The sequence below is a fragment of the Phyllosticta citribraziliensis genome (assembly GCF_038025025.1).
Source record: "Phyllosticta citribraziliensis strain CPC 17464 chromosome Unknown J3D65scaffold_13, whole genome shotgun sequence".
NCBI lineage: Eukaryota > Fungi > Ascomycota > Dothideomycetes > Botryosphaeriales > Phyllostictaceae > Phyllosticta > Phyllosticta citribraziliensis.
In genome coordinates, this window is record NW_027117350.1 from 1,090,226 (window position 1) to 1,117,525 (window position 27,300).

General features: G+C 57.2%; 12 protein-coding genes across 12 annotated transcripts; 6 read left to right on the forward strand and 6 right to left on the reverse strand.

Annotated features, from left to right (window-relative positions):
* Positions 1–77: 77 nt before the first annotated feature.
* On the forward strand, positions 78–5,714 carry J3D65DRAFT_640057 (nucleoporin Nup186/Nup192/Nup205). Its single transcript, XM_066801769.1, has 5 exons — positions 78–339; positions 388–4,842; positions 4,894–5,049; positions 5,119–5,411; positions 5,463–5,714. The coding sequence occupies exons 1-5, from the start codon at positions 156–158 to the stop codon at positions 5,508–5,510; spliced, it is 5,136 nt and encodes a 1,711-aa protein (XP_066651010.1). The 5' UTR covers positions 78–155; the 3' UTR covers positions 5,511–5,714.
* Positions 5,496–6,691, reverse strand: J3D65DRAFT_640059 (mitochondrial 37S ribosomal bS6m domain-containing protein). Its single transcript, XM_066801770.1, has 3 exons — positions 6,537–6,691; positions 6,452–6,483; positions 5,496–6,334 (listed from the first exon to the last, which is right to left on the reverse strand). Exons 1-3 carry the CDS (start codon positions 6,558–6,560, stop codon positions 5,845–5,847), a joined length of 546 nt encoding a protein of 181 aa, XP_066651011.1. The 5' UTR covers positions 6,561–6,691; the 3' UTR covers positions 5,496–5,844.
* Positions 6,692–6,701: 10 nt separating this feature from the next.
* On the forward strand, positions 6,702–7,830 carry J3D65DRAFT_640061 (glycine cleavage H-protein-domain-containing protein). The gene is made up of 3 exons (XM_066801771.1): positions 6,702–7,011; positions 7,073–7,135; positions 7,315–7,830. The coding sequence occupies exons 1-3, from the start codon at positions 6,756–6,758 to the stop codon at positions 7,632–7,634; spliced, it is 639 nt and encodes a 212-aa protein (XP_066651012.1). The 5' UTR covers positions 6,702–6,755; the 3' UTR covers positions 7,635–7,830.
* On the reverse strand, positions 7,649–9,258 carry J3D65DRAFT_640063 (putative dehydrogenase). The gene has a single exon (XM_066801772.1). It carries the CDS (start codon positions 8,784–8,786, stop codon positions 7,710–7,712), a length of 1,077 nt encoding a protein of 358 aa, XP_066651013.1. The 5' UTR covers positions 8,787–9,258; the 3' UTR covers positions 7,649–7,709.
* J3D65DRAFT_143251 (uncharacterized protein) lies at positions 8,878–9,886 on the reverse strand. Its single transcript, XM_066794016.1, has one exon. The coding sequence runs from the start codon at positions 9,676–9,678 to the stop codon at positions 8,968–8,970; it is 711 nt and encodes a 236-aa protein (XP_066651014.1). The 5' UTR covers positions 9,679–9,886; the 3' UTR covers positions 8,878–8,967.
* A 580-nt stretch (positions 9,887–10,466) lies between these two features.
* On the forward strand, positions 10,467–11,528 carry J3D65DRAFT_560827 (uncharacterized protein; the record flags this gene model as incomplete). Its single annotated transcript, XM_066797487.1, has 2 exons — positions 10,467–10,849; positions 10,949–11,528. The coding sequence occupies 2 exons, from the start codon at positions 10,467–10,469 to the stop codon at positions 11,526–11,528; spliced, it is 963 nt and encodes a 320-aa protein (XP_066651015.1).
* A 2,240-nt stretch (positions 11,529–13,768) lies between these two features.
* Positions 13,769–15,142, reverse strand: J3D65DRAFT_560446 (putative ubiquitin C-terminal hydrolase; the record flags this gene model as incomplete). The annotated part of the gene is made up of 2 exons (XM_066797468.1): positions 13,769–15,016; positions 15,065–15,142. Coding segments are annotated over 2 exons (1,326 nt in total), but the record flags the coding sequence as incomplete, so codon positions are not given.
* A 341-nt stretch (positions 15,143–15,483) lies between these two features.
* J3D65DRAFT_143349 (Alb1-domain-containing protein) lies at positions 15,484–16,623 on the forward strand. The gene is made up of 2 exons (XM_066794017.1): positions 15,484–15,899; positions 15,947–16,623. The coding sequence occupies exons 1-2, from the start codon at positions 15,590–15,592 to the stop codon at positions 16,444–16,446; spliced, it is 810 nt and encodes a 269-aa protein (XP_066651017.1). The 5' UTR covers positions 15,484–15,589; the 3' UTR covers positions 16,447–16,623.
* Positions 16,624–17,089: 466 nt separating this feature from the next.
* J3D65DRAFT_681016 (NmrA-like family protein) lies at positions 17,090–18,380 on the reverse strand (the record flags this gene model as incomplete). The annotated part of the gene is made up of 2 exons (XM_066803723.1): positions 17,696–18,380; positions 17,090–17,554 (listed from the first exon to the last, which is right to left on the reverse strand). The coding sequence occupies exons 1-2, from the start codon at positions 18,083–18,085 to the stop codon at positions 17,090–17,092; spliced, it is 855 nt and encodes a 284-aa protein (XP_066651018.1). The 5' UTR covers positions 18,086–18,380.
* Positions 18,381–18,764: 384 nt separating this feature from the next.
* J3D65DRAFT_640076 (uncharacterized protein) lies at positions 18,765–21,154 on the reverse strand. The gene is made up of 3 exons (XM_066801773.1): positions 20,988–21,154; positions 19,831–20,937; positions 18,765–19,780 (listed from the first exon to the last, which is right to left on the reverse strand). The coding sequence occupies exons 1-3, from the start codon at positions 21,124–21,126 to the stop codon at positions 19,146–19,148; spliced, it is 1,881 nt and encodes a 626-aa protein (XP_066651019.1). The 5' UTR covers positions 21,127–21,154; the 3' UTR covers positions 18,765–19,145.
* Positions 21,155–21,458: 304 nt separating this feature from the next.
* Positions 21,459–23,388, forward strand: J3D65DRAFT_561127 (armadillo-type protein; the record flags this gene model as incomplete). The annotated part of the gene is made up of 3 exons (XM_066797503.1): positions 21,459–21,695; positions 21,922–22,431; positions 22,483–23,388. 3 exons carry the CDS (start codon positions 21,459–21,461, stop codon positions 23,386–23,388), a joined length of 1,653 nt encoding a protein of 550 aa, XP_066651020.1.
* Positions 23,389–24,558: 1,170 nt separating this feature from the next.
* J3D65DRAFT_671863 (microtubule associated protein-domain-containing protein) lies at positions 24,559–27,280 on the forward strand (the record flags this gene model as incomplete). The annotated part of the gene is made up of 5 exons (XM_066803425.1): positions 24,559–24,669; positions 24,720–24,772; positions 24,828–25,042; positions 25,087–25,728; positions 25,776–27,280. The coding sequence occupies 5 exons, from the start codon at positions 24,559–24,561 to the stop codon at positions 27,278–27,280; spliced, it is 2,526 nt and encodes an 841-aa protein (XP_066651021.1).
* Between the last annotated feature and the right edge of the window lie 20 nt (positions 27,281–27,300).

Here is a 27,300-nt window from a genome sequence, read left to right on the forward strand (position 1 = left end):
AGGTGATGCGGAGTATCTGTGCGCGTCAAGCGTCGGCGGCTCGGCGCGTTGTTTTCTGGTGGCCGCCAGTCGTGAAGCTACTCCGTCCAAACAAAGCTCCACCAGCTTCTCCCCGAAATCCCACGCCACGCAGCATTGCGGTGGAGCTTGCTGTCATGGCTGACAACGACAGTTTCGGTATTCTGCAGGGCCTCCATCGCGACCTGGTCGCTCTGTCAGAGTTGCGCCTGGGAAACATTGACCGACTCTGGGCGGAGCTGGAATCGCGCATCGACGAGTTCAAGAGGCTGTTGGACAAGCCCCGGCGAAACGACAGGAGCCGCGAAGCGCTGAGAGCTAGTCTGTCCATCTCAATGGCTTTGCGTCGCCGCCGCTAACTCTCCGCAGACACCCTCAAGATTGACGAGGACGAGTACGAGATCAATGACGAATTCAAACAAACGACGATACGGGTCGCGGACGCCCTGGACCTTGACGAGATTGAGTCGGCCAAAATCTGCTTCGCCGCCCAGCAGGACATCATCGACCTCGACCGATCCCTGTTCGCCGCGTCCGTCATTCGATTCCATGAGCGCCGCCAATTCCTTCTCGAAAGCTGGCGTCTGTTGCTGAAGTCTGCTGCCGACCCTGACTGCGTCGACCAAATCCGCTATGGGGTCTACATGCGCCTTGTTCTCGGGGTTGAGGAAACCGGTCGGTTGCAAAATGGTCACGCGTACTGGCAAAAGTGCTTGGCGAGCATGGGCGAGATTGAGAGGTGGCTACAGAGCGTTGGAGAGAGCATACTCGCTGGAGCCGTTGTCGGAAAAGCAGCAACATCGGAAGAGATGGAGAATTTGGAATACCAACGGAAGAGTCTGACATGGCAACATCAGTCCTTGTCGGCGATATGCACTCTGCTTGCCAAGGCTGGCTTCATCAGCGTCGACAACTTCCGCGTCCTGCTGGATACCCTCAAGTCTTTGAACAAGCACGACATCATTGTTGTCCACTACATCCCCATCGTTACTGCTGCAATCCACCAGCTATTCTCGGCAGAAGGCTCTGCCTCCATGGACGACGCAATCAGGGTGCACGGCACAATAGTTGCAGGCAAGGACGCGCCTGGATGGGGTCTGCGAAACTTCCACGCTGCCGTCATGGTTTGGTGGCTGGCAGAGTACAGCGGTCGTTATATCGATCCTGGGCCGCTCCCTCCAAGGATCAATCTCGAGGCAGAGGCGGAGCAAAGATCTCAACTTTTCCTGGATGCTTTAAAGGACGGGGCCTTTCATTTCATGCTGGCCACCAGCCAAGATGTGAAGCCCAACAGGTGGTATGACCCAGCTAAAGCACGGCTCTTGTCCTTTCTCCTGCAGGAAGCGCCATCACTGCCGCCAGACTCGATACCAATCACGGACTACTTTCGATCACTCTACGCGGAGCAGATGCAGCTGTATGTCGATGCCTTCATCACCAACATGCCGGACCCTCTCCGCAAGCTCAAAGTGGAAGAAGACGACAAGCGACGGCAGATCCACTCCCGTTTCCAGCCCGGTCACATGGAGCAAGAATTGCACTTGGAACGCTTCCTTCTCATCGTTTCCTACGCCTTTGCCGAGAACCCGGACGCCGCACAAAACTTTTGGTCGGACACGGAAGGAAACTTGTATGGATTCCTGCAGTGGGCAGCCAAACGCCAAACCACGCCCCGAACAGCAGCGTTTTGTGAGATGCTGAGGTCTCTATCTGAAGGCGAGGAATGCGCGACAGCTGCGCATAGATTTCTGCAAGAGGAAGGCGCTGTGGCATCAGGCAAGCTTCGGCGGACGAGCTCGTTGAGCTACCAGCACATCCTTAGCGAGTTGAGCTACTATGCGACGAGCCTCAAGGACAAGTCTGCTGCATTGACTGGGAGCGGCTACAAGCAAGCAGCATTGAACACTGATGACCACCTTGTGGAGCCAGAGACGGCAATGATGCTCGAGTGTCATATGCGCTTGCTGGCGCATGTGTTCAAGGAGAGCTCGGAAGCCCGCAACTGGATACTCACCCAGGCAACCATCAACGTGGTTGACACTCTTCTCCAACTGTTCACCACCATTTCAGTGGACAATCGTTTGTCGACGGAAAGTCGCCGCCTGAGAGCCTGCATTTTCAGTGTTCTGAGCTCCCTTCTCTCCGGCAAGACTCCGCAAGTCGGCGATGCTCTTTGGAGTAGTCTGGACCATTGGATTGTCTACGGCGCCATTCCCTCTGGCATAGCACCCAGGACACTGCAGCCGGAGACGCCGCAGCGAATCTTCTTTGAGACCGTCAACAGCGATTATGACGAAGCGACTGCATTTCTCAACCTCCTCACCGCACTGATTGCCCCTTACTCTGAGGAAGCTAGTCTCACTGGCACATTGCCATTCCCCGAGACGCTTGGCTCGACCTATCGAAGACCTGGTATCGACAAGTACGTTGACTTTGCCATGGAGCGAGTGTTTGGTGCCATGTGCAAGAGGATTGAGGACCCTTTGCAGCTGCACGTCCTTCGATGGCACTGCTTGAACTTCATTTCCATCTGCCTCTCAACCTTCAACGAAGACTTGGTAGAATTCGCCACAAAGTCCAACATTTCGGTGGACGACGCGATCAACTCTTCGACTCTGAGCGTCTATGTCCAGCTCCATCCCTTTGCCAGGGTCATGGAGTGGCTCTTCAACGACAGTGTCATTGACTGCCTCTTTGCTGCAGCCCATCAGGATGCAGCCAAGGTTAACGACGCAACTGCAGACTCGCCCCTCCTCATGTCTGTCTTGAAAGCCGTTCAAGTCTTGGACCAGATCATGAAGCTCCAGAGCACCTATCTGAGCATTGTAAGGCGAGAAAAAACGCAAACTTCAAACCAAAGGCGCGTTGCCAATACGGCTTTGACGTCTTTTGACGACTCCATCTTGAATCACCTCAGCATCATCGTTGATCTTGGTCTTTATTGCGGCACGGGACACCAAGATTTAACGATTCTCTCGCTTGATCTTCTCAGGGAGCTTTCTTCATCCCCAAAACTGGTCGTCTCCCCGACCGCAGGATTTGGGTCTCGCTCAGACCGAAGCAAGATGATTGGCATCATGGAAAAGGACGGAGACTCTTACCGCATCGCCAAAGCACTGATTGCTGAGATGGAGTTGGATATTCGAGAGTTCGAAGTTGGTCCAGTCGCGCCTGGATACGTCATCAAGAACGGCATTCTCGACTTTTTGAACGAATGTCTCAAGGCTCTTCCCAACCGTCCAACAGTCGCCCACCTCTTGCTGGGTTTCGATTGCGGCAGCAGCAATCTTGACGTTGCTGACGGCGGGCTTTTTACAAGTGGTAATGCATTGTTCCATGCAATTCTGCGCCTGTCTGTCGAATATCCCGAAATGATTGACGATTCATTTGTGCCATGGTCGAGCACGATCAAGCAAAAATGCATCGAGATTCTCATGAAGCTATGGCGGTCGCCTCTCTCATCCGGCTTCGTCATGGCTGAGCTCCGAGCCAGCGACTTCTTTACAAACCAAATGCTCGGCCAACACTTGGTCGACGGCAACACCTTGTTTGCCGGTACGACCATTTCCGATCCTGATTTCATCTTTGGCGACTTTGCGGTAGCTCTGGAAAAGTTCTTCCAGCAAAGGACGGCGTTTTACGAATACACAGCGCGCGAATTGCGCCTCGTTGGCGACCTCCCCACGTCTAGGGCGCGGATGCAATCGACGCTGTTGGGTGTGACTGTCTTGTCCGACGGAACGCAGATCCAGAATCCGAACGTTTTCGATCTGTTTGACTTTATGGAGCTCGAAGTTGCCGATGACTTTGACTTCCCCCTCCAGCCAATGCTCGGAAACCTTGACCTCAAGCCATGCCAAAAAGACTCTGGCAACCCCAAGTCCATCAAGGGGACGTTATCATCGATAGTCGATCCCGAGTACGACATGAAGAGTGTGCAAGAACTCATCACTCTCCAGTCCACCCATTTGCGTCGTTCCGGAAGGTTACTTGGTCCAGCTGAGGAGCAACAGCTTTTGAACGAGGTGGAGACGCTACAATTGTATCTCACCGGCATGAATCAGCGGCGCAGCATTGCACTCGCCAAAAGGAATGTCCTCAAGGCTTGGGTTCAGCTCATGGTTGTTTTGATCGAAAAGTGTGAATTTGACGAGACGTCCAAGTCGTCATTTATTCTCCAAGCACTGCAAGTCATTCTGCCAAAACTGGAGAAGGCTTACAAGGAGGATTTGCCTACGGCGATCGAGCTCGCGGATCTGGCAAGAGCGCTTTTGACGAATGTCGATTTCCAGTCTGCAGACCTGCAAGCAAAATCAAAGGCGGGAGACATGACCAAGGACAGGCTTTTGCAGCTCTTCCGTGTCGCTCTTGATGGCACCTACTGCTCGGTCACGAGTCCGGAGCTGCGGGAGATCTGTTACCAGATCTGCTACCGATACATTCGCGGCACGGCCACGGAGAAGACCAAGACTGCGACAAACGGCGCACTAGACCGTTCTTTCAGCGGCTCTCTCGCCATGTCCATGGCAACATCCAAGGCACTGACACCTACTGGACCCAAGCTCGCTACGCTGAATGGTCACACTATGCGGGTCGTCAAGTCTGCTGGCAACAAGCTTATTGACGTCGTTTGTGACGATGCGTATGCCGGACAGGGCACCTGCAGAGTGTCTGCGCTCTTGTTCCTGGAGTCTCTGGTATCGCTGGCCACGCGCGAGGACTCGAGATATATCCTCGACTCGCTTGTCCGCCTCAACTTTGTCGACGTGCTCGTCGACAGCATCAAGGTCATTCCCAATGAAATTCAAAGCGCCAAATCCGCAGGTAACGCAGTTGTCTCCCCTCGCCCTTGTGGAGCTAACAAACAAATATTAGACATCCCCCTTCTCCTCTCCTTCATCGACGCATGTCTTTCCGTCGTCCTCCGCATCTCACAGACCAGACTTGGCGCTGCCCACATCTTCAACGCCGGCCTCTTCAACTCGGTCCGCGAGTCGAAGATTTTCAGCACGGATCCAGACTTTGGCTTTGGTACGGCCCATTTCTACAACAAGCACCGGCAACAACAGCACACGGCTAACACAAGCAACCGCTCTACAGAAATCGACAACGCCAACGCCCTGGCCAAGTTCTTCGACCTCATGCTCTCGGTGCTCCGCGTCGTCAATAGCGTCGTCATCACGCGCGGCCCGCAGAACGAGGCCTGCCGCGAGACCGGGCGGCAGTTCATCATCGAGAACCGGCCGTCGATCGTCAGCATCTTCAAGCGGCAGGCTGGCGTTGGGGGGTACGGCGGCGTGGCCAAGGGCAAGGAGGCCGAGGCCATGCAAGCGCAGCTGGACGAGTTGGCCGAGAACTTGTGCGTGTTGATTCACGTCACGGGCTTCGTTGAGGTGAGTTCTAATTGCTTGGGGAGTTGGTGGGGATTGGCTAACATGTGATAGTGGGAGGAAGAGCACGATGAGAAGCCAAGGGCGCTCGCATTTTCTTGAGCCCGTTGGGCCGCCGTGGTGGCATAGCGTCTCCTTCTGATTTGACGGCGAGGACTAGGACTGCAGATAGATGCATTGGGGAGTTGGGTTCAAAAGGGTGTCGTTGTCTACTTCTGGACAAAAAGTTCAAAGTCTTGTGAATATTGCTTTTTTGGAAATTTGGTCTTCGCCTCTTGGCTGCCGTGATTCTTGCTTCATGCCGTCTTTTCCCTGTGCCCCTTAAATAAACGCCGCGAGCCATGACTGCCCGTTTATCCCGACTGTACGCTTACACTCGCTCTTATCCACAGAACTTGCCGGACCTGATTGCCGTGCCATTCCCTCGCTGTTTGAACTACGACCGCGATTCTGGCGGCTGTGTTTGCTGCGGCTGTTGGGCAGAGCTCGACGGCGACTGACCTCTCCGGAACCCGGTACCAAGGGTCTTCAAAACCTCGGCCTCCTTGCGCTCCTGCTTAATCTGCATGTCCCCAAACTTGCTTGTCCTGGCAGCATTCAAGCCAGCATAGCTAACAGGGTCGGAGCTGACGGCGGAGAGGCCGGAGCCCCAGGGAGCGGAGCCGGGGACGTCGGCGATGTCGGCGAGGGTGGTGCCCAGCTTGACCATGGTGTAGCGGATGAGGCGGGGGTCGAGCGACATGGTGCGGCGCAGCTGGTGCTGGGCGTGCGACGAGGCGTCGAAGCGCAGGATGAAGTGGTGGCCCGACGAGTGCGTCATTTGGTGCTTGCGCGTCGGCCGCGGCAGCTGGAAGACGCCCCAGTTGGTCACGCCGCGCACGACGCCGCCTGCGTTGAGGATGATGGTGCCGGCGGATTTGGCGATTCTAGTGCGCGCAAGGTGCGGCTGCGGTCAGATGGTGTGTGGCTTGGGACGACGGGGGAGAGAGGGCGAGCTGAGATGGTGGGTGTGGAGGAGGATTTAGATCGGTGTGCATGCATACTCTTTTACTTCGTTGAGCTTGCCCGGCCGGACCTGTTCGCTGTTAGCTGAATGAATCGTGGGGTGAGCGGGGGATTTGGGCTTACAATGCCAATCATTTCGTACAGCATGGCGGCGGTGGGTTTGCAGAAGCACGTCGACAGGCAAACACCGCAGTCGCGAACTTCTCGAGATGATGCGCCGGCGGTGGAGCACTTAACTTTGGAGTCGCTCCGCCGTCAGGGCCGCGTCGGCCCCGCTGCAACGTTTCTCCGCATGCATGGACTGCGCTGCGCCCTGAGGCTCCTTAGCTCGACGGGCGTGGAATGACATGTGCGCTTCTCGTCATCGAGCTTCTCCCCGCCGAGACCTTTATCAGTCCACGACCTAACCTTTTGCCCTTCCCTCGTCGACGCGCACCCGACAAACAAAAAATGGCCTCCCGATCCTCAATTGTGCGCGCCGCGCGCCAGCTCTCCTCGTGCAGCTTCGCGCATCCGCAGCGTCCCGTCGTTGCTTGCAGAGCTGCCACTTCCTGGAAGCTGAGCTCCTCCGCGAGGCCCTTCTCTGTATCAGCGGCCGGTACGTGGGCCCCCGACGCGCGCCCTCGTCCAACTCTTGCTAACAAAGAAACCTCCTCCAGTCCGCGCCAAAAAGTACACTGAGGACCACGAGTGGGTGGAGCTCGCAGCCGACGGCAAGACGTGTACGTCCGACCCTTCTTTGCTTCAATCACTGAGGTTCCCTTTGCCCGCCGCCGCGGCCGTCTTTTCGGCGACATGCCCAGTCCTGATTCACCGAGCAACCCACCCAATTGCTCTCGTGGGCCGGGCAGCCTGACCTCCACACAAGAAACACAATTGACCAACACGCGTTTTCATATAGTCACGCTCGGAGTGTCCGCCTACGCCGCCAACGCGCTCGGAGACGTCGTCTACGTCGAGCTGCCACAGGAGGACCAGGCCTACGGCGCGCACGACACGATCGGGTCGGTCGAGTCGGTCAAGAGCGCGTCGGACATTCTGACGCCGCTGCCGGGCAAGGTCGTCGGCATCAACAAGCTGCTGGAGGAGAAGCCGGCCACGATAAACAAGAGCCCCGAGGGCGACGGCTGGATCGCCAAATTTGAGCTCGAGGGCGACAAGAGCCAGGTCGATGCGCTCATGAGCGAGGAGGCTTACAACAAGTTCACCACGGAGGAATGAGAGAGCATAGCGTCCTCTTTGTTAAATCATCATGCTGCTTCCATTGGGTATTGACACGCTCTACTACCTGATTGCCTACACGTCCAGCGTCTTGCCCGTCCTGGAGCTCTCCTTTGCCAGCTCAATCAACCGAATTACGCTGGCGGCCTGTTCGGCCTTGACAGGGACGTCTCCCTTGCCGTCCAGTGCGTCGGCCAATATCCTGTAGTATTCGAGATAGGTCTTGGGCACGACTGCCACGGGCTCCTTTCCAATGTTGCCGTCCTTGACCAGTGTCAGGTTGTAATTGCTCGACGGTTCCCGTCCCAGCTCGGACGAAGTGTTGCTGAGCCCGGACAGGAGCTGCTCCTCCTGGGGGTCGAGATTGTACTTTTTGAACGAGCCCTTTTCGCCGCGCACCCAGAAGCGCAGCTGGTCCTGCTCGGCGCTGAGCACGCCGACCTTGGCCGTGGCCAACAATCCGTCGGCGTAGTGCAGCAGCACCGTAAACGAGTCGCCAACGCCCGAATCGTAGCCCGTGGGCGCGCCGGCGCGCTGGTTCCAGATGAAGGCTGTCACCTTGGCCGGCAGCCCAAATAGATGCACAATCTGGTCCAGCAAGTGTGTTCCCAGGTCGTAAATGGCGCCGTTGCCTGGGCGCGGCTCTGCCTTCCAGCCGGCGCGCAGCGTCGGCGAGTAGCGATCAAAGTGGCTCTCGAACTCGACGACGCGGCCCAGCACACCGTCCTTGACCAACTGCGACGCCGCTAGGTAGTCTGCGTCCCACCGGCGGTTCTGGTACACGGCCAGCAGCTTGCCGGTGGTCTTTGCGATGCGCACCAGCTCGTCGGCCTCGGCGGCCGTTGGCACAAACGGCTTCTCGACGACAACGTGCTTGCCAGCCTCGAGCGCGGCCTTGGTGAGTTCGAAGTGGCTGTCCGGGAGCGAGGTGACGACGACGACGTGCACGGCCGGGTCGGCGAGCAGGGTAGCGGCGTCGCGGAAGAGCTGGATGCCCGGGTGGTCGTGCGAGGCGTCGTTGTCGGCCGTCGGGTTGCGCTGCAGCACGGCGTACAGGCGCAGCGACGGCGTCTGCGTTATGAAGGGGATGTGGAAGACCTTGGCCGAGAGGCCGTAGCCGATGACAGCGACGTTGTGCGGAGCGGATGCCATGGTCAATGGTAGTGTGGTTGCGAATGGAGGTTCCCCGTGGTGGTGAGGTGAAGAGAGATGGTGATGGACGGCGGAGCGGAAACGCAATTGCAAGTCAACAACCTGGTCTTCTTACCTCATGGTGCTCACAACAACAGCTTTATATCCTCGCGCCGCGTCGTCCCACGGTGAGTCAAATTGGTCAATCAAGCCACATGTCCAATCCATCACGCACTCTGCTGGTCGGCGCCAGTGGCAGCGCGGAGCTCATTTCCCGCAGCTGGTAATCCGCCCGCAAGTCCCATCCGCCCCGCCTCGAGTCATTGATCGCGCAAAGCGCCAGAGCGCCAAATCGCCCTGCTGGACTGCCATCTGCGGGCGCTGGAAAACAGATTCCGCGCGAGATTGATTGATGTCGCTCACACCAAAAGGCGACACAAGCAAGCCATGCAAGAAGATTTGTAACTGACGGAGCTAAGGCGGGGATGCTGTGGGTGCAGTGAGGGATGCCGTGCGGTGGTGGGGTTCCAGTTGGTGGAGGGGCATCGCTGACCGCGGTTCTGCCGCTGCGGAGGCAAGGGAGCGCCGCTGGGTGGCTTGCTAGGTTGCCATGTGGATCTACGACCCCGTGGGCGGAATTTGATAGAAGTCTTTCTTCTGCGGAGACGGTATGGGGCCTGCGGTGTCTGTTTTGGGCCGTCGTATTCGGATCCTGTCGCGTGCGTGCATTGTGCGGTGGATGATGGCGATTGGAGTGAGTGGACGGGAGGCAGCTAACCGCCAGGAAGACGCGCTGAGTATCTATCTGTACTCCACGACCTGGACCAGCGTACGGATACTCAGCAGCATTCAAGGGCATCCGCCTACCGAATGATGAGACCCCAGGCTTGGTCATGGGAGCATCCAAACTCATCGCTTCAAAACAACGTCGTCTGTGTCATCTCTCAGCACAGCCTCACGCCTGAAGACCATCACCTGTCTGGACCTTCCAAGCCCCAAGCATCCATCAACGGATGCCTCTCCATCATCAGCATCATCGTCCCGAGGGCGCGCCGAGCGTCTCGTCTGCTCGCTTGGACCTGTCCTCGCTTGGACCTAACTCTCACCAGAGCAAGTCGTTGAGGCTCTGCGGTTGACTAATGCCATGCCGTCATCCGGTGAGGCCAGAACCATCGCCTGTCCTCTGCTTATGCTGCTTTCGCTTTGGAGGCCAGTGAGTCGACGATGAAGTGGACGACAGATGGAATAATCAGTTGGGCTCGAGGTGAGTGAGCTGGCTGGCCGGGGTGCTCCTGGTAGGTCCGATTCGCCTCTCCACTTTGAGCTCTTCCGCAAGACACTCGGCTGCATCGTCAAGTCCTCCCTGTTCTCTCTCTTCGTCTTCTCCTTTGGCTCTCTTGTCGCGGTGTTTGTCTTTGGGGGTTTCTTCTCGTCCCTGCTTTGACCGTTGTATTGTCCAAGGTAAGGTCTCTTTCTCGTGTGTCTTTTTTTCTCTTGTCTGCCACGTTTCGGCTGTCTCCTCTTCGAGTCTTTTTGAAAAACTTTATCAAGTCAAAGACTCAAAATGCTACAATTCAATCGTTCGTCGACACTTACATCTCATCATTCTTCCAACATGTCTCCTAACCGCCATCTGTCTTCCACAGAAGTCATCAATTTCTCTTGTCCTTCCTCATCTCAATGACCCAAACTGCCCCTACAATGGTCGGGGCCCCGTCTTTCAGCAACCTCGAATACTGGGAATCCCGCTTCCAAAAAGATCCCAGCGCATTCGAGTGGCTGCTCTCCCCTAATCGTCTCGATAAGCACGTGCTCGAGGCCCTGGATGCTGCCGCCTCTTCTTCTTCCCCCAACCCCTTGTCGCCGCAGCAGCCGTCCATCCACCATATTGGCTGCGGGACGTCTGCCATGTCGTTCCAGCTGCGCCGGCTCGTTGATGATCCGGCGCAGGTTCTCAACACGGATTACTCACCTGCGGCGGTAGAGATTGGGAGGAGTCGGGAGAAGGAGATATTTGGTGACGGTGGAGCAGAAGTAGTGGAACAAGCGACGAGGCGCCGCCGTGGCTCGGCGTCTATGGAGTCGTCGTCTTCTGAGCTCGAGGAAGAAGATGAAACGCAGACACGCGGAGACAGGCAGAGGCGACCGTCCGACGCCGCAGCACGGCGAGCCGGGAGGGAGAGCAAGACTATGCGCTGGCGCACCATCGACCTGCTCTCCCTCGCCGACACGGCGCAGCTCGCCCGTGATCCTCCCTACCCGCCGTTCGCCGTCATCGTCGACAAGTCGACCAGCGACTGCATCTCCTGCGTCGACGACGTCGCCGTCACGCTGCCGTACGCGCTCCAGCCCGTCGAATCTTCCACCCCCGGCACCACAGCAGCAAATCCACCAACGACAATGGCCCAAATCCACCCCCTGCACCTCCTCGCCGTGCACCTGGCGTACCACACGCGGCCAGGGGGCCGCTGGCTCGCCGTCAGTTACTCGGGCGCGAGGTTCCCGTTCCTGCCGCCGTACCCGGACAGGGCGGATGAGGGGATGCTGTCTGATGAGACGGTGGAGAGGGGGTTTGTGCATCCGGGCCGGCTGTGGCGGTTGCAGAGCCACGAGATGATTGATTCAGGGGGAGACGAGGGGAAGGGGGAAGAAGGGGGAAAGGAGGGAGGGGGAGCGACGGTGGTGGTGCATCGGCCGCGCATCATGCACCACTTGTATGTGCTCGAGCGGACGGACTTGAGGCTGGAGATGGTGGGGAGGTGAGAGGAGAGGAGGAGCGGGAATATGGGGTTCAGGTGTCATGGCGAAGTCAACGGTGCTTGACGATGTGGGTATTTGTATCTAAGGCACGTCTTCGCATCATCGTCGCTCCAACACCAGACACCAAACAACAACCCTACCACCCCCTCTGCAGACTTGCTTAGCCACCTACACTGCCCTTCCGTTGCTCAACGAAGAGCGTGCCGACGGTCATCTTCGGTGCTCGCAAACCTTGACTCTTGCGCCTCACTGCCGTGGAGCGCTACCTGCTGGTGAAGAGGCATTCTCGTCGTACACTGAAGCCTGACACGCTTCTCAACAAGGTACTTGTTAGCTGGCACACCTCAAAACTCACTCAGGCCTGGAAATTCTGCCAGCGGCCTTCACCTGCCGGCCAAGCAACAACAATCCTCCACATCTGAGCCCAAGACGCTGGCCACAAGGGAACTCGTTAGCCGGCACACCTCGACCTCAACTGCGGCCTGGGCATTGTTTCGACGACCTGCACTTGCTGGCGAAGAATACTCGGAAAAATGAAGAAGAGGCTAGCGATCAAGACATGGCAGGATGATTGTGGGCCAGCGACGGTGAGCTGGGCAGACAACATGGACGGCGTGGACGGATGGATAGGCCAATGGTATCAAAACAGTGACTAGTTAGCTCCACGGCAGACAGCAGGCCAGATGGACACAATGGACACGAGCAAATGCCGAGGCGGTATGTATACCGAAGTAAAATTCCTGTCCAAAAGAACATGTATCCGACCAACAAACAAAGAAACGAGCAACGAGCGAGCGATGTGTATTCCCTACACAAACAAAGAAAACCCCCGTAGAAAAGAGAAAAACGGCATTGGAAAGTGTTCCGAACGGGCAGTCTGGGCGACAATCGCCTGCCGGCCCCAAGTGATACAGAGAAAGGGAGAAAGAAAACAGAAACGCCGCGGGAAAATGCTTCAAGGTAGCGGCGGCAGGACGGGATGCCTACAAAACAAAAAAACGCCTTCGCTATGCCAGTCTGGATATCAATGGATGAATGGATGCCTGCCGGTCCCAAAGCACATGTTTTTTTCCCTCCCAGCCGACGCCGACGGACCGCGGCGGCTGCCGAGCAAGCAAAGCGAGTGAGAAAGCGGACCAAAAGGCTGACCGAGTCAATCAAGAAGAATTGCAGCTTGCCCCAACACACGCGATTGCGACTCACGTCGCCGTGACCATGCGAAGGCCTCCTTCCAGTCCCATTTTGCCGTCGCCTTGCTCCGCCTTCGTTGCGCCCGCCGTCCGCATGGCCAGCCCTTGGCTTTGATTGCTGGTCCGGCTTTGCGGGCGCTGGTCTTCGCGCTCTCTTTCTCTCCTGGCAGCGGCGTCTTCGCTCTCGACGTCGGACACGTCGCTATCGGCCACACTGGCTGAGCTTGGTGCATACTCGCTTTCCGTCCCACCGACTGTGCTGGGGGCGTACTCGGAGCGACTGGTGGACCAGCGCGCCCCGCCTTCTTCTTGCTGGATCGTTTCTTCAATTACGCGGCGCATGGCTGGATCGAGGTTGACGCTGTCCTCCGCGATTGGCGAGTTGGGGTTGAGACTGTCAAATAGCGGGTTGGAATCGACGATCGGAGAAGCGGGGTGTTCGTTGAAGGAGAATGGTGCTTGAAAGGCGTATGGTGTTTGCATAGAACCAGCTAGAGGTGTACGTTGATCGTCCCAAGGCGACATGGGTGGGTTGGAAAAGGGTGAGAGAGGGGTTGGAGCGCGATTGCTCGAGCCGACTGAGATGGTGGAGTTGCGGTCTCGACTGTGTTTCTTTGGGTTGCTGTTGCCGTTCTTCTCAAGCACGATAGTGTCTTCGAGGCTAGGATCGTGCTCCGAAGGTTGTGAATCAGGGCTGGCAGATCTTGATGACTGTGAGGAATGCGATGTCGGAAGCTCCACGGAGGAAGCAAGATCGCCACTGTAGTCGACCTCGGATACTTCTGGAGTAGACTCGTCCGAGTTGGTGCCTCGCGTGCTTGCCGCAACAGTGGCTTCGACACCCGCAGGCATTGGAGGCAGGGCCGGTTCTGCTCTCGCCACACTCGTCCATCGTCCACGCACCTCTTCAACGTCTGCTTCCTCATCCTCACCTTCTTCTACGGTAGAGTAGAGGCCAACAGGTGATTGTGCAGATGCCACTGCTCTGATGGTAGAATTGGAGCTACGCCTAGTAAGCTCCCCTGCTGGAGCAGGGCGTGGAGGCGGAGGAGGCATGGCCTCGTAGAATAGCATGAAAACACCACCTTGGGCCAGGACATCCTCTTTGGATACTCGTGACACATCCTCATCGCTCAGGCGCCACCAGACCTCGTCCGACTGCTCATCCCCGTCCACTGGCTTCTGTGCGTCGTCCGGTGTGTTGAAAGGATGCTTGCGATAGCAGACGTAGTGACCGTTTTCATGTCTTCCGTAATGACTGACCACAGCCCTTAGCTGGTATGGCAGCTTGGGCTCCTCGAAAAGATAATTTGAACTGATCATCGACTCTGAGGGATTGGTTGACCAGACTTCTGATTGTCCGTCCAGTTCTTTGAGATATGCGGGTTGTTCACCAGAGCCAAGCGACCACGGACCAAGATCCAGTATCTCAGGGAAGCTGACGTGGGCATAGTTCTTGCGTTGAATTCCCGTCATCTCGTCAAACACGCTGCGATTGACGTGTATGACAAGGGCTTTCGGCGGGCGTCCAATCACCGCCTGCCTGGATTTCGTGCTCTGGACCCAATTTTTCCTCGGAATATGGCACTTCTTGAGAACAGTATTATCCGAAAAATCCTCGTCTCCCAGGGCGTGCTGCACGGCTTGGAGGCGTTGGATCCAGGCCTCTTTTACGCTTTCCATCTGCGGGGAGCCCGGCTCCCCCGAGTTTTCCAAGAGATTTTTCAGGGACTCCTCGGCCTTGAGTAGTGTGCAACTAGAGCATTCGACGCCCTCAATTGGCTCGAGCTTTGTGTACTCATTGAGGCAATCGCGAATGTCACAGCCGTACCCCCAATCTTTCTGCAGGGGAACCGTAAGGCAATTGAATGGAATCATCGACAGTCCTTCGGTGTGTCCACAGTTCATGCAGCCCACGCGCTGAGCTAGCAGACCCTCGAGCGGGTTCCGCAAGCTTTCGGGCAATGTTGAATAGTTGGGCCTGTGAAGTAGCGCCTTGTCCTCGGTGCCAGGGGCATTTTCGAGACCCGCAACAATGCGAGACTGTCTAGACGCGCGCGAAACCTCTCTGTCGATTTCGTCCAATACTTTGGAAAAGTACTCCTGTGCGTCCTGTTGCTGCCAGCTGCTCATGTTCTTCAACTTTGCGGGGGTCCACAGGTGTCGGCCATGATTGTCGGGATTGTTCAACTTCTGAACCGTGTCCAGCAATGCCCCGTTGGTCGAATCGCTGGACAGGCCATCGAACGAGGTCACGCCTTGGACGAGGAAACGCTGGAGACTGGGGAGGGATGCCAGACCCTACCGTTTTTGGTGAGCTTCGCTTCCAATTTGAAAGTAGATAAATACCTGTATCACGCTGTTCTGGTAGCAAGAATTGTCCCAGTTGCCCAGACCCGGCGGGACGACGTCCTTGGTGTCAATCATGGTGCCATAGTTCCGCAAAGCCCGATCACCAGATATGGCCCTCAGCATTCCTGCACCATCCAACCCAAACGCCCTGCGCAAAACTTCATTTTTGGCGGCAAACAGGCTCGCGCTATTCTTTTCCTCATCAACATTGATCGAGGGCTGGCCCAGGGCAAAGACCAGCGGAGCTGGCATGATGTGTACCAAAATGTTCCAAAGGGTCTCAGGTATGGCGCGCAAGGGAATGTCGTAATGCGCAAGAAGGCGATGGAGCGCGACGAGCCCCAGGACGACGAGTACGAAGGACGTATAGGGCGCCGCTTGCGGTTCTGGTTCGACGTGGAACGAATCGAAGGACGGGGGGCGGGAGGTCATTGTGGGAGCGTAAAGCTAGCCCAAGGAGGGTTTGCAGTTGGATCAGCCAGGACGAGAGGAATGGTGTCGTGACAGGGAGAAGTCCCGTAGATGGCGCATGGAGAAGTCGAGGTTCAGGTCGGGACAAGAGGAGGCTCCAAAGGCGATGGCCAGGAAGGGAGCCGAGAGGAGGAGGAGGAGGAGCTGCTAGGTGGTCGGGTCCGGGTCCGGGTTGATGTCGCAGCACCCATCCTTGGAGATTACCCCAACGCGCACGGCCCGCGCGAGGTTTCCGCTGCTGCTGATCCTTGCGATTGCCTTATCGACAGCAGAGCCGCCCAAGGTTTTTTTTCTTTCTTCAACACCACACTCTCCACCACAAAGACGACAATGGCAAAGGCTGCAAAGGCAAAGAAACAAGGCAAGTATCCCACAAATCTCCAGAGCCACACTCCTAACTCCTCGTAGACATCTCCAAGCACTCGCGCGCCGCCCGCCGCGCCGAGGAGCCCGTCGACAAGTCTCTGGTCAGCGACGCCTCGACCATCAAGCCTACGCGCCCCAAGGTCACCGCCTCGGTCCTTGCTTCCCAGAATGCCGGCATCTCCAAGAAGCAGAAGCAAAAGCACATGACCCACCAACAGCGTGTGCGCCAGGAGCGCGCCCTGGAAAAGGCCGACGCCAACATGGACAAGCACGAGCGGAAGGTTGAGAAGAGCAAGAAGAGGGGCAGGACGGTGGAGGAGCGGAGGAAAGACTGGGAAACCCTCAATGGCGACAAGAAGCAACCGAATCCTTTCGCTGCGCTGGGCAACATCAACACCGACGATGTGGACATGGAGGCTTCGTCAGGTCCCCGCGAGAGTCTTGCTGCCATCAACGCCGCCACCATAGCCGCTGTCGCACAGCGCCCGCAGGCGCAAAAAAATGCTCCGGCGCAAGATGAGAGCGATTTGGAAGTCGAGTGAGGCGACATTCTGCACACTCAAGATTTCTTTTACTCGACACTCCGCGCTGCACCAAGTCTGCGCACAATAGCCGATATTCTGCTGGCTTGAAAATTCAGCGCCACTCCTTGCAGCTCAAAGTTGCAAGCTTGTGCCACCCCGTCACGATGACGGAACCACCACCGGAAGCCGACACGCCAAAAGACTGCAGGAGGTAGATGATACCCCGCGACGATATCCTATATAGCCTGACTAGCTCGAGCTGGACCGACAGCATCAGGCATATAACAGTGTACGACAACAATCGGATCGGTTACTTTAAGGCGTCACGCGGCGAAAACTGGTGCACGAATGGATTCCAACCAAATTTGGCATCTAAATTTCGGAACATGGCCGTTTGCCAATCTTTTGTGCGGATAGGGGCTTGAATGCTCTCTGTTGCTTCTCCTGTAAAGACCTTTTACATGATCTTGAATGCTCATCAATGGTAGCTTGACTGCTTCCTGTCAATTCTCTGTCAAAGCGTACAAATGCTCCCTGGTCGCTGCTCTTTTCTTTGTATGCGCCACATTTTAACTGTTTAGTCTCGACGTTGGTTGTCCGTTGAGCCCTTTTTCGTCCACCAGGAGAATCACGCGCTTCTCGCGTAGTTCTGGTGCCAGATTTAGTCCTTGTTCTTCTCCAACAAACCCCTGACCCCTTCCAGCCCATCTTTTGGCCTCCTCCCCAACAACTCCTCCATCAAAGTGCTCACGTTCGCCATCTTTCCCTCTCTGAAAGCCTGGAACAAGGTGACCCAGTTCCAGTAAAAGTCCTTTCCCTTCCCTCCCTCATCGCCCTCCACATTGCGCCTCACATACTCCCCGTCCCCAACATACTCAATCCTGATCTTTCTGCCAGTCGTCTCGTTGATGACGTCGACAATTTCAGAGAAGCGCACAGCGCGCGGGCCCGTGAGCGCGACGATTTGGTTCTCGAATCCGCCTCGCATGAGAAGCTTCGCCGTCGCCTCGCCCAGCTCCTCGCGCAGCGCAAACGAAGCCGCCCCGTTGCTGGGCAGGAACAGCGTCTGATTCGGATCCGTCGGGTACCAGTTGAGAAAGACGGGAAAGGCATCCGTGTAGATGCCCTCGCGGACAGCCGTTCAGCTTGGACCTGCAACCGTCATGAGCAAAAGCAGGAGTCAAAGAGCGTGTGTATCTCGTGGGCGCGATTGAACTTACCCCTTCAACAGGCGCTCCGTCTCCAAATGCGCCCCCATCAACCGCACCTCGTGCGCCTCCTCGGCCCCCTCCCCTCCATCCACTCCCACCGCGCCAATCGCCAGGCTGGAATACACGACCCACCCCACGCGCGCGCGCTCTGCCGCCTCAACCACATTAGCGTGCTGCCTTCGCCGGCGCTCATTGTCGAACGTGTTGGTGCTGACGAAGAACAGCCGCTCGACGCCCGCAAACGCCGCGTCCAGCGTCGCCGGCTCGTCGTAGTCGAGCAGCGCGAAGTGCACGCCGAGGCGCGAGAGGGCCGACGCGGCGCTGGCGCGCGTCGAGGTTGCTGTTATGGCGGACGGCGGCACGGAGGATGCGAGGAGCGTGGTTAGGATGGCGTGGCCGAGGCCGCCGGTTGCGCCGGTTATGAGATAGGTGGGGTGTGCTGGCATGGTTGCGGTTTGGGTTGCTTTGGTCTGGGGATGAGGTCGGATGGGGATGTGTTGGTTGAGTTTGGTTCTAGCACCTCGTGCGCTGTCTCTCCTCTATATATGGCTCTTTCTGTGTTTCCTATATCCTGCTGGATAGACACAGAGTGCTTTTGTCAACAAGAAACGTGATTATGTCCATTCAGTTCGTCAGCAGCGTTGCAGTTCACCCGGGAGCAGCTCAACTCTTGCGGGACAGCAACAAAACGACCCCATTCTAGGCTACACTCCTCCAATCAGCCAAAAAACATCGTCATCACAGAGAGTAGAGTAGCACCGTGGCGCAGTCATCACGGTTGCTCAGCAAGATGGTTGCAGCGGCGCAGTGGTTGGTTGGTCATGCCGCGGATAGCTAACCCGAATTGGCAGGCTTGCCGCTCGTGCAGCCAGTCAACGTCAAGGCTGTTGTGTGTACAGTCACCTCAGTCGACTTTGGTCCAGCGCCATCAAGAAGACGTGATTTTGTAATATTTGGTGAAATATTCAAGATGATGGCTCGGCAGCTTTGGGAAGTGCTGCTGGTCTTGCACTTTGATTTACGTGGCGCCTCCGTGTTTTGTCTGATCTTTGACCAGATTTCTTGTTTTTTGATTGACGGGACCAGGTCTTGGTCGCGACAGTCGCAGAACATACGATACTAGGTGCTAGTCAAGGAGTATTCGAATTTTGAACACCCACTTCAGAAGGTAACTAACTGATTTGGGGGTGTTTAAGCCAATCTAGACCAGAGTACGTGCTCAGCAGCATTCGAGCACTGAAGATAGTAGTGAGAGGGAGCACTGGAGCTCCGATTCGCAGAGTCTCAACATTGTGTGTGCCAGAAATTTCTCTGCCACGCCTCGGATCATCCCAAAGCACCAAGTTTTGCCGCTCCCAGCAGCGGAACGCCCGAAAATGCATGCAATCCGTCCATCCAATTCCCTCGTACGCCAGAGCCCGCCACCGGAGAAACGCCAAAGAAGCCACCCAGCAGAAAACACCAACCCCGGGAATCGAAGGAAATAATCAAACGCCAGCAGCCATCTCACTTGATGTTAGTCCCAAACATGCGGAACATCCTGCGATAGCCCAGCGGCTCCGACGAATCCTCGACGCCGTACTGCTTGACGAAGCACCCAAACGACTTGCTCGTGTGCTCCTCGCGCGTCGCGTCATCCCACGGATCGCGCCCGTTGGCCTTGAGCTCCTCGAGGTTGCCCCACAGCACAAACAGCTTCTCACGGAGCTGGTTCAGGGCAAGGGGATCCTCTTTCAGGTTGCTCGCCGAGAGGTTGAGCAGGTACTCGGCGTCCTTGTCGGCGACGAGGATGGCGATGCGCGTGGGTTCGCTGGCTGCTGTTGCTGCGTCGCCCTCGGCCTGCTTGGTGTCGGCGTCTTCGACCATGAGGTAGAAGGCCCACTCCCAACCCTTTTGGTCTTGGGAGAGCCCCGTCGATTGCGTGTCCGGCGGCACGTTACAGTACGTCTCGTCTCCGAGCCAGTGTGCAAAGTCTTCGAGCTTGTCGGGCCAAAAGTCGACGACGCGGACTTGGGTGTAGAATTTTGCGTTGATGAAGGGCGCCTGGAAGGTGACGCCTGACGCCGTTTCTTGCTTGTAGTGCCCATTGTCCAAAATGTCTGCGAGTCGCGTCGCCGACGTCACTACCCGCTCTGTGGCGACTGCGGATGGGTGTTAGCGAAGAGTCCGGTCTGCCGCTGGCGGTGCTTACCGTGGCCATTGCATCCATTTGCACTGTGGTCGCTCTCCTTGGCTTCCTTTTGTTTCTTGGCCTCTTCAGCCTTCTGCTGGGCCTGTCTTTCTTTCTTGGCCTGTTTGCTCTTTTTCTTCTTGTCAGTTCGAGACACCTTTGGTTCATCCGTCTCCGGCTTCTTGACCGATTCCCAGTACTGCTTTCTTCGGGTCTGGAGCTCCGTCATGCGGTTGTCGAATACCCTTGGCTTGATGATGTCCACCCTTTTGGAGAACTTGTAGTCTTGGTGCAACGCGCCTTCGAGCTTTGTGCCCCACATGTCCCGTTTGACGTGAACGTTCCTCAAGAACACAAAGTCGTTCACGTTGATTTCTCTGATGCACGCCGAAGCATGTGGCTCAAAGAGCATGACTTGCATCGTCCTCTTACCCATGGGTCCTTGCCAGTTGGCCAGACTAGGAGCTGTGTAGTTATACGGGTCACCGTCCACGTTGCCTTTTTCCTCGCCGTAAGGAAAAAGCAGAGGGTGTTCTGTGTAGTCTGTGACGTAGATCTCAACTCTGTCAATGCTGTTTGGATGGATTTTGACGACCTCCACGGCCATATCGTAAAAATTCATCTCTTCGCAGTCTTTAATCAGCCGAAACTTCTCCTTCTTAGAGTAGAAGATGGGCGTTGATGCTGTGGTGGTTTGTGGTGGTGGTGGAGGCATCATGGCCCTGCTTTCCGTGGTCGTGCTGGATGCGAATGGTTTTGTAGCCTCTGGCGCTCCAGCTTCCTGCGGCGGTTGGTGCAGAGTTATAACATACAGTTGCTCAGCTGCAGTGGGTTTCCTCGCGCGACACGTCGATTCATGGGGTAGAGCTTTGGCTCCGCTAGCGAATTCATCATTGAAGTGTGGTGCGGGGATCTTTTTCGCGGGAAAGACGGAACAGCCAGAGGCATGGTTGGACGTTGCGACTTTTTCGAAGCCATGTTCCAATATCCTGATGTTTTGGAGAATCACCACGTCGCCGATACCCTGGACTCGCGGCTCGTTCGATGGGCCAAAGGGCCTCCAGAACCATTTGATCTTGATGCTACCAGCTTGGGAATTGTCGCTTAGAAAAAAAGTGACCTGCATGTCTACAAGATTTGGTCAAGACTGGTTTGTGTTTGGTTGCGGGACGAGTTACCTGTGCCTCTGGATTGTTTTGGAGGCCAAAAATCCACGACCACGCCAATGATGTTGACGAGTTGGCCAACGGGTGTGTCCAGTGCATCTTGGACGGTGATGTAGCCCTGGGGCGGGTCTTTGGAGGTGGCGAGCGGCATTGCTGGGGAGGCGGCGGTTCTGGCGTCGAGACGCGTCTGGGAGACGCGCGAGGGGTGGTGACCTGGCGAGCAGCGGACGGGCGGCTGAGTCAGCGGCGCTAGGCAGAAAACGGCGCCCAATCCTCGCGCAGCGCAGGGCTGCTGCTGCCCGCATTATTTTCCGCCCGCATCACCATCCGTCTTCTCATCCTGCCCTCCCTCATCCTCCCACTACCGCACCCACTGCCCTACCTTGGTGCAGATTCCTCCCGGTCCCGCCACGCCACGCCCGCTCCGTCATCCCCATCACCCGTCTGCGTCTACCTCTGCAACCGCCTGACAAGTCCTCCGCCATGGCTGAGCGCTACATCCCCGAGCACCGTCGCACGACGTTCAAGGCGAAGAACACCTTCAAGCCCGACGAGCTTCGCCGCCGCCGCGAGGAGCAGCAGGTCGAGATCCGCAAGGCCAAGAGGGAGGAGAACCTTGCGAAGCGCCGTGGCATTGCCTCTCGCGATGGCGCCGGCCCTGGCGCTTCGCTGGGCGCTGCCCCCGACAGCGACGATGAGGCTGGTACCATTGAGTCTCAGGTAAGTTCTTCAGCTCCACCCTCCGCGAAACCGCCGTACGGTGGCGTTGGCTCGCCTTCCACCGCGCCTCAACACCACCACCTCTGTTTGTTTTGGCAAATACGCCGCTGAACCGCCGTTCGACGATTGCCGAGCGAACTGGCCATCCCTTATCCTTATCGACTCTTGCACGAGCCACGCCAAGCACCATGATTTTCTAAGACGCGCATCATGCTGACTCTGGCAGCTCAATGAGGACCTCCCTCAGATGGTGAAGGGTGTCTTTTCCGAACAGATTGATGAGCAGATCCACGCCACCACCAAGTTCCGCAAGCTCCTCTCCAAGGAGCGCAACCCGCCCATCGAGCGCGTCATCGAGACTGGCGTTGTTGGCAGATTCGTCGAGTTCCTTCGCTCCCCCCACACTCTGGTCCAGTTCGAGGCTGCCTGGGCCCTTACCAACATTGCTTCCGGTTCTGCTCAGCAGACCCAGGTCGTCATCGAGGCCGGCGCTGTGCCCATCTTTGTCGAGCTTCTCTCCAGCCACGAGCCCGATGTCAGAGAACAGGCCGTCTGGGCCCTGGGAAACATTGCTGGTGACAGCCCGGCATGCCGTGACTTTGTTCTCGGAGCCGGAGCTTTGCGCCCTCTGCTCAACTTGCTCGGTGACAGCCGTAAGCTGAGCATGCTCCGCAACGCCACCTGGACCCTCAGCAACTTTTGCCGTGGCAAGACTCCTCAACCCGATTGGCAGACTGTGAGTTTGCTTTGCATTGTACCTGTGTCGGTTCTCGACTGACTTTTTCAGATTGCTCCCGCTCTTCCCGTTCTTGCCAAGCTCATCTACTCGCTTGACGACGAGGTCCTCATCGACGCGTGCTGGGCCATTTCCTACCTGTCCGACGGCTCCAATGACAAGATCCAGGCCGTGATTGAGGCTGGAATCCCTCGTCGTCTCGTGGAGCTCCTCATGCACGCTTCCACCTCGGTCCAAACTCCTGCCCTGCGCTCCGTCGGCAACATCGTCACCGGCGACGACATTCAGACGCAGGTCATCATCAACTGCGGCGCGCTCCCCGCGCTGCTTTCCCTGTTGAGCTCAACCAAGGACGGCATCCGCAAGGAGGCTTGCTGGACCATTTCCAACATCACCGCCGGCAACCCCACGCAGATCCAGGCCGTGATTGACGCCAACATCATCCCCCCTCTGATCCACCTCCTCTCCAACGGCGACTTCAAGACCCGCAAGGAAGCCTGCTGGGCCATCTCCAACGCTACGTCTGGTGGTCTGCAGAAGCCCGACCAGATCCGTTACCTTGTGCAACAGGGCTGCATCAAGCCGCTCTGCGAGCTGCTGGCCTGCCCCGACAACAAGATCATCCAGGTCGCCCTGGACGGTTTGGAGAATGTCCTCAAGGTTGGTGAGATGGACAAGGAGGCCAGCGCGGACAATGAGCCCATCAACCGCTTCGCTCTGTACATCGAGGAGTGCGGCGGCATGGAAAAGATTCACGACTGCCAAAACAACGCCAACGAGGAGATTTACATGAAGGCGTACAACATTATTGAAAAGTACTTTTCGGACGACGAGGAGGCTGGCGACATGAACGAGCTTGCTCCCCAGCAGGGCCAGGACGGCACGTTTGGCTTCGGAGCTCAGCCCCAGCAGCAAAACTTCAACTTTGCCAATGGCGGCGAGTCGATGGACATGTGAGGTGTCCAACCGGAATGCTTTTAGCATCATGGTAGCTTTTTAGCGGCGGATGCTCCCGGCTCAGCGGCCGAGACGGATTCGTCGCCGACCATCGCTCACGACCAAGGTCACGTCGATGCTGCCCTTGACCCTGTCAGTGGAGCGGCAAATCAAGGACACGTGCGTCGACTGGACATGAGGATTCTGACTGCTTTACCTTGCCCCCTTCGTCGCACAATGGTCCAATTCACACCCTTACCTTTTACCACTCCCCGCAAGCCCCAAGTCTCAGCCAGTCATCCCCTTTGTCATGACCGCCATGAGCCCCCCAAAGATTCACCGTCATGTAACTTTCCTTGCGGTGTCACGTTGTTCAGTGACCTCATATCCCCGGCGTTCTGATTGCTTTGAATCTTGGTTGTCCTTTTCGTTAGGGAAGGTTTCCCCTCTCGGTGGCTGTTTACCGATAGACAATGAGCAGGAATGACGGACGTGGACTCAAAATTGCTAGGCATATGTAGCAACGACGTGATTTTGACCCTGATATGACCCGCGGTGGTACACGATGTGCTAATTCGGTGCTACTCACGGCGAAGCAGGCCCGGTGCATGATGCGGCTGCTGTGTGACGGCGTCAGAAGAGGTCTTGTTTTGGATGTTTTGCGAGGCCGGTCAACATGTCCCGCGCTGGATGTCATTGACGGTCCAATGATGGAGCGCGTAGGGCTGGCAATAAGGACACAGGGCGGCCACATGCGTCGACGACGAACCCGGACAGGCCGTGTCGACAGGGAGGCTTGGGCAGGTCGTACTCGATGATTGGGACGTGGGTCGAGAACCGAAGGTGTTTCAGCGGGACGTGAGGGCGAGAGGGCGGTGTTGCTCGGGCGACGGAAGCGAGTGCGTAAACACCGGCCAGGTCGACGACGTGCACCAATCTGAAGTACAGCAGCGTACCCGCCCTCGTCCGGCTCCACCACTTGAACGTTTCCCTCTCCCACTACATCATCGCGCTCTCGACGGCGCATCCGCGACTCTCGACCACTGATTCCGTCGCCAACCAACCACCATCGCCTCGCCACTGCACCTCGAAACCCCCCGTCCGACCCCGCATTCCTCGACCTCATTCGCGCAACGCCTGGGACATTTCATGAGAGATTGTTGAGAGCCAGTCGGCTTGAGGGCGCTAGTGATGGACACGAGTTACCTTGCGCAGCAAGTCACCAGCATCATCGGCCAGCTCCACGGCCTGTTTGATGACATTGGTGTTTCCAACCACGACCGCGACGCGCGCGAAGCAGAGGTTTGTCAATGCAAGCCTTCGGAGAATTTGCTTTCTGACGCGCGCTGCAGCTTTTTTCAGCTCTTTCCGAAACCCTGCAGAATCAGCTCAAGCTAGTAACCTCGTATGTTGGCCCACGTATGACTGCAGCTCGAATCGCGTTGACCGTTGTGGGACAGAGAAAAGCAAGAAGCCGAAGAAGAATGCCGCCGCCTGATCAAGACCATCAAGCAGCTCCAAGCTTCGCTTGAGGGCAGAAGCTCGCGCGATAGCTACGACCCCGAGGAAAGTGACGTACGAATTACATACCCGCTCAGCCGCTGCCTGCAAACCCTCAAGGAGCGACACAAGGCCATTGCAAAGGCGCATCGCGAGCGCTTCGAACAAGTCAAAAGTAAGCTTCGCGGCCTCTGGTGGAATCGCCGCTAACATGTGCAGAACTTGCGCAAGCACTCGAATCGTACGCGTCGCATCTCGAACCCTCTTTTCCGCAAATTCAACTCCCTCCAACCTCTCCTAATGCCAAGATACCTGCCACTTTCGACGTCTCTCCCAATTACATCGAAGCGCTTGACCAAGAATTCTCCCGAGTTTACGAAGAGTACACGCGCCGCGTGGCTGTGGTCCAGACCATTGCCCAGGAAATAATTCAGCTTTGGGCCGAGCTCGGGACTCCACAGGCGCAAACAGACAGCAACATTGTCGAGTTCTCACGGGATGCTCCGGAGCAGCTGGGACTACACATTGACGATGTTGAGCGTTTGCGCATGAGGAAGGACAAGCTGGTGGAAGAAAAGCGTGGTAGAGAGCGTCGCCTGAACGAGTTGCGAAAAAATATCGAGGGCTTGTGGGATCGCTTGGGAGTCGAAGAGCCGGATCGTAAGAATTTCCTGGCCAACAATCGCGGATGTGGATTGCGGACGATCAACGAGTATGAGGATGAGCTGTCCAGACTGAACGAACTCAAGCGCCAGAACCTTCATCTTTTCGTGGAGGATGCCAGGGACAGGTTGCAGCAACTGTGGGACAGTCTGTACTTTTCCGAGGAGGAAATGCTCGACTTTACGCCAGCATTCTCAGGTGCGTATCGCGTTCAGCTTTCAGGTCGCATATCTAACACTCCCCAGATGTCTATAGCGATGCGCTTCTTTCCGCACACGAAGCCGAGATTGAACGTCTGGAGGCTCTGAAAGAGCAGCGCGCGCCCGTTCTTACACTGGTTGACCGCCACCGTTCCCTGGTCAACGAAAGAGACGAACTCAACGCTGCTAGCCAGGATGCATCTCGTCTGATGGCGCGTGGTCAAAAGGGTGAGAGACGTGATCCTGGAAAATTGTTGAGGGAAGAAAAGATGAGAAAGAGGACTGCCAAAGAGCTGCCCAAGGTGGAAGCTGAATTGAGGCAGGCCCTTGAGAACTGGGAGGACGAGTACGGCAGGCCGTTCTTGGTCCACGGCGAGAGGTATCTCGAGGAGATTGAGGCGGCGTCTGCAAAGGCACCTGCACGATCAAAAACTCCAGGCGCCGGGTCAACCACACAGAGACCCACCTTGCACAAGCAGAGCAAGTCTGCGAGCGGACTTAATGAGCGCACAGGTACAATTTCTCGCGCCGGAAGCGTGCGAAGCGCTCAAGGTCCGCCATCACGATCCAAAACTCCAGTCTCAAACTTTTCCCAGAGCACCGCCAACTTTGGCAGCAGCAGAGCAGATTACAGCGGGATGAGCAGCATTTCGCGCGCCCACAACCCGTTTGCACAATCCACGAGCAGCATGCGCAGCACCAGCCCGACCAAGTCTGCGGGCGGTCGTGCTCCGCTGCGCAGCATGCGTGACGGCAACAACTCGATTGACCGTCGACAACATCCAGTCAAAGACACAGACACGATTCGCGGCAATCCCAACCGCCCTCAAAGCCACACCATGGGCCCGCCCCGTGCACCTCCTCCCAAAATGAAGGACCTCTTTTCCACTCCTGGCCCCGACTCAGAGAACCATAGCCAGCTGGAGCGCTCCTCAAGCATCGTACGCTCCATGGCACCCGAAGACCCGTACGAGGATTCCAATCGCTCGTACCTCTCCTTCATGCGCCCGGACTCAGCCATGAGCCGCAGCACCTTCAACACCAGCGTCCTCGGCGCCCACCACCACCCCATGGCGCCGCCTCCTCTCCGCAGCAGCGACCGCGAGCACCCCTCGCACTCGTCGCATCTCAGCAACCACCACTTCGAGCGCGAGGCGTCGTCGCGCCCCGACAGCGCCCGCACCAGCAACACGTCGTCGACGGTGCAGACCGGCGCCTCGGAGAACTGGGAGACGTACAGCGACGTGTCGTCCGACGCAGCCGGCGCCGCCCCTGAACCCGACGCCAGCGAGGCCTACTACGCCAAGCTGCGCGGCAACGGCTTCCACGGCACCATCAAAGCCGTGGGCGGTGGTGGCGGCGTCGAGGCGCCTCCACCGCTCTCGTACGTCCGCGGCCCCAAGAAGACGTACGGCGGCATCAGGGGCGCGGGCGCCGAGACGGAGACGACGTATGAGGACGTCGACGGCCGCCTCGTTGGCGTCGTCAAGGGCAGCGTGAGCGACGCTGGCTGGACGGATGCTGATGGCGATGACCGGTCAGTTTTTTGAGGTTGTTGCGGTGATGGGGG

Bases quoted from the DNA above. Each gene is read 5' to 3' on its own strand.
- J3D65DRAFT_143251 (XM_066794016.1), bottom strand. From the start codon at position 9,678: ATGAGTTTGGATGCTCCCATGACCAAGCCTGGGGTCTCATCATTCGGT.
- J3D65DRAFT_143349 (XM_066794017.1), top strand. From the start codon at position 15,590: ATGGCGCATGGAGAAGTCGAGGTTCAGGTCGGGACAAGAGGAGGCTCC. The intron at 15,900-15,946 runs GCAAGTATCCCA...AACTCCTCGTAG, and splicing joins TGCAAAGGCAAAGAAACAAG to ACATCTCCAAGCACTCGCGC.
- J3D65DRAFT_640061 (XM_066801771.1), top strand. From the start codon at position 6,756: ATGACATGTGCGCTTCTCGTCATCGAGCTTCTCCCCGCCGAGACCTTT. The intron at 7,012-7,072 runs GTACGTGGGCCC...AACCTCCTCCAG, and splicing joins CTTCTCTGTATCAGCGGCCG to TCCGCGCCAAAAAGTACACT. The intron at 7,136-7,314 runs GTACGTCCGACC...GTTTTCATATAG, and splicing joins CGCAGCCGACGGCAAGACGT to TCACGCTCGGAGTGTCCGCC.
- J3D65DRAFT_640057 (XM_066801769.1), top strand. From the start codon at position 156: ATGGCTGACAACGACAGTTTCGGTATTCTGCAGGGCCTCCATCGCGAC. The intron at 4,843-4,893 runs GTAACGCAGTTG...AACAAATATTAG, and splicing joins TCAAAGCGCCAAATCCGCAG to ACATCCCCCTTCTCCTCTCC. The intron at 5,412-5,462 runs GTGAGTTCTAAT...AACATGTGATAG, and splicing joins ACGTCACGGGCTTCGTTGAG to TGGGAGGAAGAGCACGATGA.
- J3D65DRAFT_640076 (XM_066801773.1), bottom strand. From the start codon at position 21,126: ATGCCGCTCGCCACCTCCAAAGACCCGCCCCAGGGCTACATCACCGTC. The intron at 20,938-20,987 runs GTAACTCGTCCC...CAAATCTTGTAG, and splicing joins AAAACAATCCAGAGGCACAG to ACATGCAGGTCACTTTTTTT. The intron at 19,781-19,830 runs GTAAGCACCGCC...ACCCATCCGCAG, and splicing joins AAATGGATGCAATGGCCACG to TCGCCACAGAGCGGGTAGTG.
- J3D65DRAFT_640063 (XM_066801772.1), bottom strand. From the start codon at position 8,786: ATGGCATCCGCTCCGCACAACGTCGCTGTCATCGGCTACGGCCTCTCG.
- J3D65DRAFT_640059 (XM_066801770.1), bottom strand. From the start codon at position 6,560: ATGCTGTACGAAATGATTGGCATT. The intron at 6,484-6,536 runs GTAAGCCCAAAT...AACAGCGAACAG, and splicing joins TGTACGAAATGATTGGCATT to GTCCGGCCGGGCAAGCTCAA. The intron at 6,335-6,451 runs GTATGCATGCAC...TGCGCGCACTAG, and splicing joins AAGCTCAACGAAGTAAAAGA to AATCGCCAAATCCGCCGGCA.